At 47.4% G+C, this 13,881-nt stretch overlaps 1 protein-coding gene across 1 annotated transcript in view; it reads right to left on the reverse strand.

Moving 5' to 3' along the window:
• The window catches only part of par-6 (partitioning defective protein 6), a 45,677-nt gene that overhangs the window by 12,700 nt on the left and 19,096 nt on the right, over positions 1-13,881 (reverse strand). Inside the window, exon 4 of the mRNA XM_068347052.1 lies at positions 1,952-2,218. Within this exon, the coding sequence (XP_068203153.1) occupies positions 1,952-2,218 (267 nt within the window). The remainder of the gene's footprint in view (positions 1-1,951; positions 2,219-13,881) is intronic.

A 13,881-nucleotide genomic window follows, 5' to 3' on the forward strand; every position in this document is an offset into this window, starting at 1 on the left:
GATATTTATTTCCTTAGAAAAGACCAAGTTGTGTGGATATACAATGCTATTCATTGTGCAGCGCTGTTACCGGACAGAGTAAAGTAAAAATCCACTGATTGAGTCACTTCCTTTGTCACACCCCACCAAGACTATTGGGTAAAGAAACTTTTTTTTTTCCCCAGGAAATATATAAGTATACATGAAATTTTTCCTATTGGTTTTGGGATATTACATACATACATACATATACCAAAGGCACTTCCCCCAATTTTGGGGGGTAGCCGACAACAACAAGAAACAAAACAAAAAAGGGGACCTCTACTCTCTACGTTCCTCCAGCCTAACCAGGAACTCAGCCGAGTTCAGCTGGTACTGCTAGGGTGCCACAGCCCAACCTCCCACATTTCCACCACAGATGAAGCTTCATACTGCTGAGTCCCCTACTGCTGCTACCTCCGCGGTCATCTAAGGCACCGGAGGAAGCAGCAGGGCCTACCGGAACTGCGTCACAATCGCTCGCCATTCATTCCTATTTCTAGCACGCTCTCTTGCCTCTCTCACATCTATCCTCCTATCACCCAGAGCTTTCTTCACACCATCCATCCACCCAAACCTTGGCCTTCCTCTTGTACTTCTCCCATCAACTCTTGCATTCATCACCTTCTTTAGCAGACAGCCATTTTCCATTCTCTCAACATGGCCAAACCACCTCAACACATTCATATCCACTCTAGCCGCTAACTCATTTCTTACACCCGTTCTCACCCTCACCACTTCGTTCCTAACCCTATCTACTCGAGATACACCAGCCATACTCCTCAGACACTTCATCTCAAACACATTCAATTTCTGTCTCTCCATCACTTTCATTCCCCACAACTCCGATCCATACATCACAGTTGGTACAATCACTTTCTCATATAGAACTCTCTTTACATTCATGCCCAACCCTCTATTTTTTACTACTCCCTTAACTGCCCCCAACACTTTGCAACCTTCATTCACTCTCTGACGTACATCTGCTTCCACTCCACCATTTGCTGCAACAACAGACCCCAAGTACTTAAACTGATCCACCTCCTCAAGTAACTCTCCATTCAACATGACATTCAACCTTGCACCACCTTCCCTTCTCGTACATCTCATAACCTTATTGGGATATTATAATATTAATGCTATGAAATTTTGTGACAGTAATTATACACTTAATATGGCCATGAGGGGGCGTTTCAGTTAATTATGAATTCACCTAACAATGGGTTTTAGGAACAGGAGTGCCTGTATACATACATGAGAGAATAGCAAATGTTCCTGGAATTTTACAGATTTTTAAAACCAAATATTACAAAATAATCTAACCAGAAAACTGAAATAAAGCTCTCAAGTCTCAGGGTTGGCTCAAAGGTAAAAACAGATAAAGCATATTAGACTTTATCTGATTATTATTAAAGTTTGATTAATTTCTTATGTATATAAAATTTTGATAAAATTAACTTCAAATACACATAGCTTTAACATAATGAAAAATGCATTTCACTTGTCATTTACAGTACCTTAGTCAAAAATTTTGATTCTGAGGAAGAAAAGATTTTCACACCAATGACTCAAAGAATCAGAGAAGTTCAAGTTCCATATTGAGAATAAAGAAATCTAATTATATACCATGAAAATGTTTCAACTGCAACATTCCTTCCAATGTTTAAATATAGCATCTTTTTTTGACATGGCTTACATAATGTTGAGAGAAAAATGATTTTGTAAAGAGCTAGCTCATAATCTTACCTAACAATCGTCGTCATCGGTGGCAGGTACTGTACTTTAAATCGGTGGCGTTACCTTGCAATAATGAAGCTTTAAAGCAGAAGTATCCCATTTTAGGGCAAAAGCTTGAGTGGCAGACAAAATACTTAAAATATATCTTTCTCATGGAAGCTTCTGCTAAAGATTTACAATTAAAATCTCAACTTACCTGATCTAAGGTTTTTCCATGGACTTCTATGCCGTTAACCTCTTGCACTTCATCATTAACAGCCAAGAGGCCTGTGCTTTCTGCTAGACCTCCAGGCACTAGTCTTGAAATGAAAATGCCAGGTACCCTTTCAAGGCCATGAGGAGTGACACGAACACTTGTGCCATCACGAATGTAGAACCCAAGTGGTTTGTCAGAACCATGTTTCAAAAGTCTCACTCTTCTGAACACTTCTGGGACAACATCAACATCAATGATTGCTGCTACCTGTGGGCAAATTTAGAATACAGATTTATATTGCATGACTGGTTCAAATCAGTGTAACTCAAATACAGTTGGAAAATTTATATACAGAAATGATAAATTTGGAAATAATTTGTATTTTTCCTAATACAAACCTGTACTTATTTATAGGGATATTCTTTCGGCAAAGCTAAAAAATATCCCTAAGACTTTTCAGCGAGGTGGAACTACCGTACCGCTAGTTAGTGGTAGAGGGGTAGGATGGGGAGACGGGGTACCTGGACACCCCTCTCATACATATACACACACACACACACACGTGTATTCTGATCACTTTTTGATTGCAGGCAGGACTTATCGGACAACAGGTGTCGGCGGGACATTTTGTATACACCCTCTCATACATATACACACACACGTGTATTCTGATCACTTTTTGATTGCAGGCAGGACTTATCGGACAACAGGTGTCGGCGGGACATTTTGTATAAATAACTACAGGTTTGTATTAGTTAGGACAAATACAAATTATTTCCAAATTTGTCTTTGTTCCTTCACTAACAAACCTTACGTTATTTATAGGGATGACCCACCCATAGGAGGGAGGAAGTCCTGGCCAACTGGCTGGTCTTTGACCCAGGATTTTCCCATTAGTGCTCTGCATGTAAGAGAAACCCTGTTGCCCCAAAGGGAGGGAGAAGATGAAGGAAAGAAAGAGCCAGTAATTTTTGGCCAATCATCCCTGGCTTATCCTTGGGTAACTCTGCCCTCACCATCTGCTACCTGTCCATCAAGGAGATCGCGGTGTTATAAACCCTTTATTGTGTAGTCACCATAGGGGTAATGGAGAACGTCTGCATGCTCCTGTGGGTCACGTGATGGTCAGAAACGTTTGCACCTTACCACTGGCATGGCCTGCGTCACAAAGTAGCTGCTTCTAAACATTATGGGTGGATTCCGCCCTAAAATGTTATGAGGTCTGGGTCTCTTGTATGAGGAGAAGGAGAGGAAATCAATGACTGGTATATGACCATGTGTGTCCCAGTCACAAATGAGATCCTTATGAGTCCCCTTTGACCCTCCTAGGATTAGCGAAGCTTGCTGAACCTTTGGAGCGAGCTATTGTATTTTTCTCGAGGTATGGCTTCAATTCAATCACTGGCAATAGAAGGTGAAGGACTAAATGACTTATTTGACCCAGTAGGTCCCAGTCATGAACAAGATCCTGACGAGCCTCCTTTGACCCTCCTAGGGTTGGCAAAACATGCTGTACCCTTGGGGGTGAGCTAATGCATCTTTTTTAAGGTATGGCCTCGTTAATCACTGGCATAACAGTTACTGATCACGATGCGGAGTTTCAAGTCCGGAGGGCTTGAACCTGAAGTTCAAGCTGTCTGGAAAAAAGTCGGCTACTACTTGGTTTCTCGCAATGAAAGAGACACGTTGTGGGCGACCCATAGTGTACGCATATTTTCTTGGTTGAGGGCAACACCAAGTGAGACCTGTCCTCAGGATCAGAAGATATGCTTTCTAGGTGTCCTAGGTCTTCAAGGGAGGCACCCCTGGACCGAAGGAAGCAACCCGTGTCCAGAAGAGGGACTTTATTATCCGACTATGGGTGAGTAGGCTAAAACTCTGTGAAGAGCAATGATTGGAGATGAAGGAGAAGGTAAATCCTTTCGGTCTGGAGGAGATGCTCGAGGAATGAGCAAAGGTCTTCCGTTGTCCAAGTCTAAGAGCTAGATTCCTCTCGATGGCAATTTTGAGGGTGTATTACTAAAATAGTGGCCTCAAGAAGAGAGAAACTTTACCCAATCCTCACCACGGAGTATCTAGTCATAAAGAAAGTCCTTCATGGGTTCTCCAATGTTGTGGTTGTGTCATTGGATGTGACGTGTCTATTAGGCAAGACGAGTCCGATAGGCTAGCCGAGTCTCTTAATGAGACAAAACTGCCGATGAGACCTGCCCCACGCCATGGAGAAGCATGGAGAGGAATTGCTCGAAGGAGGGAGCCCAACAGATGAAAGCAGTCTTTCTCCCCCAGGAAGGTCAATGCCTGTCATTGATATCCACTCGGCTTCCCAAAGAAAGGGCTCTAAACAGAGATTGTTAGAGGAAGTGTCCCACAGAAGGGGTGGATTGAATGAATTCCAAACCTGTAGACAAGATAACCCGAAGGAGAGACTACGTAGGTGCACGAAGTGTTTCCACCGAACTGGAAAACACACTAAATATTGTCATCCCTTTGGGTAAATCTTATCGAGGGAAGAAGATTTATTCTATGAGATTGAGAGACTGTATCATTCGTGCTCTGACCAAAATCCTGAGGATGTGTGGTATTGTATGTGGCCCCTCCCCCTACATTTTTTTTTATGCTTCCATAGGAAACGTCAAATCCAGGAAAACCGAGGAGATCTCCTCCCAGGAAGATTCTCATCTGGCAGCCTCTTTACCAGGACAGTCTCTCTTGCCTGGATCTCGTAGAGAACCAGAGGGAAGGACGATTCCTGGTGCCAAAGGACCTGGACCTGGTTAGTCCTGAAGAGGTTGAATTTGACGGGGGGACTGATGCGGTCTTGTCGAACATGCGAAAGGTTCTGCAGGCTGATGACCATGTCTATAGATACCCGTAATGGAGATGACAGTTCTTGGCAAAACATGTCTTCCCATGACACCCGATGTTCCAAACGCAAGGAAAAAGAGCGAGAGAGCTTCCCATTTCCTAAAGGAAGATGGGAGAGAGAAGAAAGAGTACATATTGTAGATTGAAATTGGACTCTCTGTCCTTGGCAAAAAACATGTGCCAAGTATTTCGAGCTCGTGGGAGGAGTTTTTCCATTACTGGAAAAACCTCACTTTAGGATGAGAAGGGAAGAGATTCCTTTCAAACAACTCCGGCTGAAGGAAGAGCTCCAGTTAAGGAAGAGAGTCATTGTCCGAGTTCACGAACAAGAGCGAGCCTCATGAAGGGTTGGGCAAATATGTTTCCCTGGGAAAGGATTTTGTGGATGGAGGTCCAATGTGTTCACACAATGATCCGAGGGCTTAAAGGCCAACGGAGACCGGGAATACACAAGATGCCGACAACCTCTATTGTTTTTGTCGGTCACCCATCACAAGGCCGACTCGAATTATAGCAAGTAAGTTGCTACAGCTGTCGCGTTAGACAACGCTGAATTAAATTTTCAAAGGAGGGGGGGGGGTTAAGGTGGTAACCCCATGGGGTTGTGCCTCCCAATGCAGAAGGAGGAACAGATTCAAGGACCTGCTTCCCCCACCATGTCCGAGATCCGATTTGCTGCAAGAGACTGCCTAACTAGCGCAGTTCCTATCCAAGCAAAGTCGCCTCGCTAGGTAGTCCTATACTATGCTGGACAACAAGGGAGAAGGTAGCAGCAACCTGGCCCACAAGCCCTTCTGTAGTAGGAACGAAGCGTAGGTGAAACATTACGTTCATGAGGAATGAACCTCCACGGATGTACCCGATTTGATGCAGAAACTTGGGTACCTAAATGCAGGTTCTTCAAATCTTGCAAAAGATGGAGGGTGCAGGGATAGGTTCCCAGAAGGAAAACTGTGTTAAACTCCTTCAACTCTACTTGGAGGGGGGGCCTCCCAAAGTAGGGTAAGCCCAAGAGAGAGGGGAGGTGACGATCCATGTTGTCTAGGCGAGAGTACTCTGCGAAGAGCAGCTCTCGGGAACAGCTCCTCTTAGGAAGCAAATGATCTATAGAAGGGTCTACAACAAATTGGATGGTTCCATAGCTTCACCTTGGAAGGCAAGGTATCCAGGGCTAAACCATAGATGCTGGAAGTGGTTGCTGATTTTAGCAGCAGGCTAGAGGAAAGCAGACTTAGTGGTGGTCACAAGCCTCACGACAAGAAAGCAAATGGCATTCAAGTGAACGGCGAGCTACTGTCGGGCAAGACAATGAACAACTAGTTGAACATCCATCGGCGAGCGGTGCTAGTGATAAGAAGTCGGAGATCGTCTATCCGTCGAAAACAGCAATTAGCGAGCTGACATTTGGGAAACCAGAGCACGGGTGACCCACAAGCATGGGATTAGCGATTGGCAAGCTTCGAGCTTGCGATGGGAGCAGTAGGTAGGTGCTCTGAGATCAGGGATTGGGGATCAGCAATCAGTGATCTGGGATCACCGAGTTGACTATCGGCAATTAACAATTGTCGACTAATGAGCCAGCGATCAGGTGTTGAATGATCGGTGATACAATGATCTGATGATCGCTGAACTAGAATTGGCAATCGGCAAGATGACGATCAGCGACGGGAGAGCAGACGATCGGTGAGGTGACAATTAACGCGCTGGTAATTGGAGGTCTGACGATTGGCGATTTTGGCAGCGAGTTAACGATCGATGATCAGCTGGTGCTCAACAAACTTGAGGATCGACGTCCTTGTAAGGAAGAGAGCATCTACCTCGGGATCCCAATCGTGATCGCCTCGTCGCTATCGTGAGAGTCTCGCTCGTGATCGTGAGTGTCTGGCTCATGATTGTGAGCGTCTAGCTCATGATCGTGCGTGCGAGCTTTTAGCTCTTGGTCTACTCCAAAGAGTGGAAAAGGGACGAAACCAATTCCCGTCAAAAGAAATCCCCCAAAAGGGAAGATCAAATCAGGGGCAACCAACATCCTCGCAAGTAGGGAGGTTGTCAAACAGTGGTTGTGTAGAGTTCATCGGAGGGGGAAGGTCTCACAAATGCAGGCGAACCATCGGACAGCAGTCTCTGCTTCCCTTTAACGACCTCTATCTCAAATTGAAAGTTGACATACGGTGTTGCTTGAGAAACGAAACCAAGGCTTGTTTTTGGGTTCCACTGAAGGGATTACCCGAATAAAGCACAGGCATGGACAAGGCCAATTTATCAGAGGAATCCACTGAAGGGGGACCAAACAGGCAAAGGAAGACTTTCCCGCGGATGGGAGGCAATCGAAATCTGTAGGGCGTCTGCCTCACGAAGACGAGCGTCTTGTTCGTGATCTTGAGCATGTAGCTCGGATAAGTCTTTTAGAAGAAGAGCATTGATTGTGAGTGACCTTTAATTTTGTGATAGTGAGTTTTTAGCTCGTGACTGTGATCGTCTTCTAGAAGAGCATCAACATCATGATAACATTCAATCTCACGATCGAGAACGTATTCTAGAAGAAGAGCATCGAGATCGTGAGTGACCTTTGATCTTAAGATTGTGAGCGTTTACTCATGACTGTGATCCTTTTCTAGAAGTGTGTCGAGATTGTTATACCTTCAATATCGTGGTCGTGAACGTATTCTAGAAGAGCGTCGAGATCGTGAGTAACCTTCGATCACTGTAGCGATCATTTGATCATTGAGAACGATTTCCTGAGGGAGATCAGCGAGCAAAGGGAGATTTGGCCATGGGTTGACAATCACCCGTAGTTTCATGATCCACAGCAGGCAAACGTTGTATGCACATGCTGGAGCATTGCCTGTGGAGAAAGAGAGAGAGATTGCGGATCGTTTGGAGACAAGATCGGCAAGTGGCGAGCGAACTCGTCATCAGTAGGAGGCCGTAGGATGAGGCGAGAGGCGGACTGGTAGTTGTCAATCAGGGTTATCTCCCAGAGGGCCAATGATTCCCGATGAGTAGTAGGTCGACGGTTGCCGTAGAGCGTGTGTTTTTCAAGTCACCTTCGATTGCGCCGTCGAGGGTTCTTGAGCCTAATTAGTACGATGACCAAATCATTAAAATCAAGGCATGGGTTGTTGAGGGGCACATGCCTTAGTCCTTTTCAGTAAAGGATCACTAGAGAGATCTTCCTGGCTGTCGTATCTGTCGTCAGCAGACAGCGAAGCACGTCTGGGTGAGGCACATCTAGTCGAGATTCGTCATCTACGATCTTCCGACTCTGGAGAGGAAGAGTTGGGAAAAGGTTACCTCGCAACCTTATGACCATGCTCCAAAAAGCTAGAGTGCTCAAGGGGACATTCTTTTGTAGGAGTGATGATCAGGTGTCCTTCGGTCCATATACTGTACTTTGAAGAGGTAGGCTGCTCTGAAAATGAAAGGTGTTCGGGCGAAGGCACTCACCCTCACTTTCCGTCCTTTGCAAGGGGGCGATCTAGAGCCAGGTCCTTATATAAAGTGCGTTTCCTTAAGAATGGGTGCTTAAGAGAGGTCCCCTTCGGTGGTCTCTGGCAGTGGTTCAAAGACGAAAGCGGTGATGTCATGGGCATGAGGCCAGCGAGATGGGATTCCTTTCCCTGGGCTCTCGAGGGAAAATAAGCTGATGACTACCGCAGGCGCAATATTCTCATGCATAGTTCTCGTAACGATCACCTGCACCGTCCGCTGCCAAGGAGGGCTGTAACAATTGTAATGCATCGTCTATCTGAAAAGAGGCATTAGTCTCCCATAGGGAGGAGGCCTTCCCGATTCACTAAGGAAAATGTGAAGGCCTCTCTGCCTCGACATTTGCCTGAAAGAAAAAGAATGATCACTCTTACCTGACTACTTTCCAGAGGAGACTGACAGGTTAGGGTCTGAGGGCAATATACCAGGATTAGAAGTAGGGAGTTCTTTGACTTCGAAGAAAGCTCCAAAGGTGAAATTTTCCTTTTGGATTTCCTCCTGCCATACTGTACTTTACCCACTGGGAAGGCAACCACTCCCAATACTCATCACTAGGGATGGCCCTGCCAACAGGAGCGACCTTTGCAGGCAGGGCACAAAATGTGGGGATCTGTCTCACTGGAGCCCATGAAGATGCAGCAGGTCTTGTCTGATACCTACAGACACTTCCGTATATCCGCAGGCATCCCCACAGAAGATCCAGTGTCATTCAATCGTTGGAAAGAGAATAAAGAACAGAAATAAATTTTGCCAGCATTCCAGGTAGTGGGAACATTTGTTCTTACTGATGGCTCCTATCAAAGTGGTTACTCGGTGAGTAAGCAGTAGGGCATAGCTACCTCCATTCCCAATCAGTAACTACTGACCAACTGTTTACGCGTCGTTTTCAAATTTCAATGGCGGTATATTCCGGCTTCGCTGTACCTCTCCTATGTAAAGGAAAAGGGTTTGTATTTGTACAGGAACAAAGCCATATTAAAGAAAAATGCTGCCGTATCATCGTCATTATACCCCCAATAAACAGCTAGTACAGTATAATCTTCTCTGAATTTCCCCCTGAACTAGTTTCATTTGTACTTTGAATTTGAAAAATACTTTTCTGCGAAAAGAACACCTAGCCATTCGCAAACATAACAACGCTTATTCAATTCTCTGTACAGTACTGTCAGTGTGCGGCAATACCTAACAAAGAGAAAATTTTGAAATGCACTAAAACATCACAATCTGGAGTCTGGAGAACAGATAGTTTGTCCAACCGATGGGAATGAGAAACAAATAAATAAATAAATATGACAAATTCGGAGATAATTTGTATTTTTCCTAACCATACAAACCTTAGCTATTTACATTGGGAGTTTACTTTCGGCGTAGCTGAAAGGATGAGCCATTAGAATTTAACGAGGGTGTATTACCCACGCGCTAGTTAGCGGGGGGGTAGGGGAGCGGTAGCTAGCTACCCCTCCCCCTCACACACCGGTGAACTGCTTCACTTCACTTAGAGGTAGGACTTGCCTTGGGGGACAGGGCTGGCGGGCAAATATGTGTAAATAGCTAAGGTTTGTATGGTTGGGAAAAATACAAATTATCTCCGAATTTGTCATTTGTTCCGTAACCGAAATACAAACCACGCTATTTACATAGGGTGACTTACCCTTAGGAAGGGTGGAAAGTCCCCAGCCTTACTGGCTTTGGCTTACCCGGGGACTCAGAATCCGAGTGAGCAGCACTCGAGAAAAAGAGTCCCTGCACCTCGCAAGTTCTTGCTACGCAAGAAACGTGCGGCCTACATAAGCTGTGTGTGGAGGGAAGAAGTGTGACTTGTCCTAGAAAGTTGACCTGAAGTCCTTTAGCTGGAATTCTAGGCTAGGACATTCCCAATACCACCTCGTCAGGGTATGGGGGACGCGACAGTATTAACTCAATACTAGGAACACAAGGAAGCATGGTTTACCTGCAGAGGTTTGAGGTCAGCTATGCAGAGAACCCAGGATGCTGCTTTCCCCAAGAGTGGGGAGGATGAAGAAAGAAGTAAGGGCTAGACATACTTCTTTCATTCATGCAGACTAAAACCGGATAACAATGCCCTCAACCCTCTGCTACCTGTCCAATAAGGAGCCTGAGGTTAGACCAGCTGTTGTGTAGCCACCACAGAGCCGATAGACGTATCGAGGCCCCAGTGGGTCACGTCCTGCAGGTAGTAGGCTGTGAAGGTCGTTAGACGCTTCCAGACTCCAGTTTGTAGAACCTGCGTCACAGAGTAGTTTCTCTTGAAGGCCAGGTACGTTGCGATGTCTCTGACATCGTGTGCCCTAAGGCGACGTGACGGAGGAGGATCTGGATTCAGGGCGTGATGGATGATCCTTTGCGTCCAGGCTGAAAAGGCATTCTTGAAGACCCTCCTCTCCGTCCGCCCTGTGCTCCCAAACAGGGCTTGCACGCGAGGACGAACTACAGCTGTTCTCTAAGATAACCCTTCCGACTCCTTACTGGTCTTAGTAGGAGAAGGTCTGGGTCATCTGTTACAGAACGGAGACTCAAAATCCTGAAGGAGTTGACCGAAGGTCCGGGACTCCAAGATTTTGAGTCTAGTAACCAACTCAGGGACGAACCTGAACGTTACCTCCACCTATCCTCGAGTGGGCGAAGCCGTACAAGAGACCGTGACGTTTGCTGACACGCTTGGCCGAGGCCAGAGCGAGCAGGAGCACCGTCTTCCAAGACCGGTGACGATCAGAAGCCTGGTGTAATGGTTCGCAAGGAGATCTCTTAAAAGCCCTAAGAGCCCGAACCATGTTCCAGGAGGTCTCATTTCCGACTGGGGCAGGTAAGTTCGTAGTTAGGTATGAGCGAAGAAAGATCCAGCAAAGAGGAAATGTCTATTCTTTTCAGCCTGAAGGCCAGGCTAAGGGCTGGGTGATAGGTTCCACTGCCGAGAGCGACATGAGCATCTCCTCCCGCTGATAGACAATGACTCCGCTATTGCTGGAATAGTGGCATCAAGGGGAGAGGTACCTCTCCCACCACACCAACCACAGAAGATTCTACACTTCGCCTGGCAGATCCCTGCGGAAGACTTTCGCAGGTGTCGAGACATCCACTCCACAACTTGTTGCGGAATGCCTCTCTCTGTGAGGGGATGCTGGATGGTCTCCAGGCGTGAAGCCGAAGCGATGCTACGGCTTGTGGTAGATGTCGTAGTGTGGTTGTTTGAGTAGCTCGTGTCGTGGGGGAAGCTCTCTCAGGAGATCCGTCAGGAGATGTAGAAGTTCCGGGAACCACTCTGCATGATGCCGCAGAGGAGCTATCAGAGTCATCGACAGGTTGACCGATAGTCTGGTCTTGTTGAGCCCCCTTCTCAACAGACAGAACGGTGGGAAGATGTAGACGTCGATGTTGTCCCATCGTGTAGAAAGGCATCTTGCTAGAGTGCCTTGGGGTCTGGGACTGGGAGTAGTACAGCAGCAGCTTGAAATTCAAGGTTGTCGCAAACAGGTCCACAAGGTCAGGACCTGTTGGCTACCAAGGGGGGCCGAAGACCACTCGGTACTCTCTATCTGTGAAGTCCTGCTCAGACTGTCGGAGAGCACATTCCTTGGCCGGAATGAAACGAGCCGATAGGGGATGAGTGGACTTCGGTTCATCTCAGTATCTCCACTGTAAGATGAGAAAGTTGATATGAAGAGGTACCTCCCTGCTTGCTGAAACGAAAGTCACAACCGTGGAATTGTCGTCCACGGAGTGACTCGCCAGGGTCTGTTGGAAGTGTTGAGGGGCCAGACTAAGGCCTTCATTCCTAGCAGATTGATGTGGAGGTACCCTTCTGGTTCTGACCATAAGCCTGATTCAGAACGTGGACCCCCCCCCCTTGTTTTGACGAGTCCGAAAACAGCATCAAACGAGGGGGAAGGGCGAGAAGATCCATTCCCCTGCAAAGGTTCCATAGGTCAGCTATCACTGCAGGTCCATTCGTTCCGCAGGCCCCAAAGGGACCCGAATGTCCGGGGAATCGTTGTCTTGATTCCACCGGGACTTGGGCCGCCGACGCAGGGATTTCATCCTGAGGCGGCCATTGGAACTAGATTGACCAGGAGGAAAGGTGACCTGGGAGGCGTAACCAAGATTGGGCTGGAAGCTCTCCTCGTCTGAGGAAAGGTTCAACGATTCTCTTCAGCCTTGCTATCCTGCCATCTGATGGGATGGCTTGGAGATTGGAGTCCAATATCTTGCCTAGATATATCCCAGTTGTTGAGATGGGAGCAGAGAAGACTTCCCGAGAATTACCATGATCCCTAGATCTTGGCAAAGTCCCAGAAGCTTGTCTCGGTGTTGAGGAAGGGTCGATTCCGAGACTGCCTGGGATAGCCAGTCCTCCAGAAAGCGAAGGAGACGGAAGCCGCTCCAGTGTGGCCATGAAGATAACAGGGTGAACAGTCTGGAGGACACCTGAGGTGCTGCGGGGAGGTAGAAAAACACCGAACCTTGAACTTGAACTGGTATAACTGTTGTCTAGGCTGAATTCCAAGTACTTCCTGGAAGACGGATGGATCAGGATCTGGAAGAGTTGTGGTCACACTACAAGCCTGATTGGCTCTGCTGTTCCACGCTGAACGAAGTTTGTTTGACAAACTTGATCAGGGTAGAGAGGTCGAAACAGGTCTCCAGACTTCGGACGCTTTCTTACAAGAAAGAGTTGACTGAAGAAGCCGTGGGGGAAGCCATCGATGACCTTTTGGAGAGCCTCCTCTAGAGCATGGTCTCGATTCATGCCCGAAGGGCTAGCCCCTTTGCCGATCCCATGGCATAGGAGCTCGGCGACACTGGATTTGCTGTCAGCGGAGGTAGAGATGTAAAGAACGGGAAGCGATTCCTTGGCTGATCACGGAGATCGTGCAGGAACCGGCCCCGGGCTGCTGCCACTTGAGCGCAACCTTGGGCATCCCCCCACCGGGGACCCTGCAGGGGGGTTGCCAATCCTAGCGTTTGCGGCCTCGGCCGCTCTCTCAGGATTATTGCTTCCCCAGAAGGACTTCCCGCCCTTCTTGCCTCTGACAGGAGGGGGCTGCTGTTTAGACACCTTGTCTTAGCTGCCGGGGCTGGTTCCGATGTCCTAGGCTGACGAGGCTGTTGTTGTTGAGGCGCTGGAGGTTGTAGGGTCTGGATGCAAGCGCCTATGGAGGAGCGAACCGTGATTCGCTTTCTCCATCTCTCAGTTGTCCGTTACCTGTCCTTGGGCTTAAAACAAGGTCTTTCCAAGAGTGGAAGAGTGTCTGAGCTTGCCGACATCCATTTGGGACTTCCGAGAAGAACATCTCGGTCACTGCATCTCAATGCTTCAACATCGAGTTTGCCCACAAGTTCGAAACTTGGCGAGCCGGGAGACGAGATGCTCGTGCCCGAGAGGAGGAAAGTTCCATGACCTTCCTGGAGCTCTCCCTGGACAAAATCTCGGATCGCAGCAGGATGCCCAGAGATCCAAGCCAGACAACCAGCCACAAGTGGCCCGCATGGCACACTTTGCAGCTCTCTCCTGGTTTTAAGATCTCCGAAGACGAGAAAGTCACCAGCCGGGCGGA

This window comes from Palaemon carinicauda, chromosome 23 (genome assembly GCF_036898095.1).
Source record: "Palaemon carinicauda isolate YSFRI2023 chromosome 23, ASM3689809v2, whole genome shotgun sequence".
In the NCBI taxonomy this organism is placed as follows: domain Eukaryota; kingdom Metazoa; phylum Arthropoda; class Malacostraca; order Decapoda; family Palaemonidae; genus Palaemon; species Palaemon carinicauda.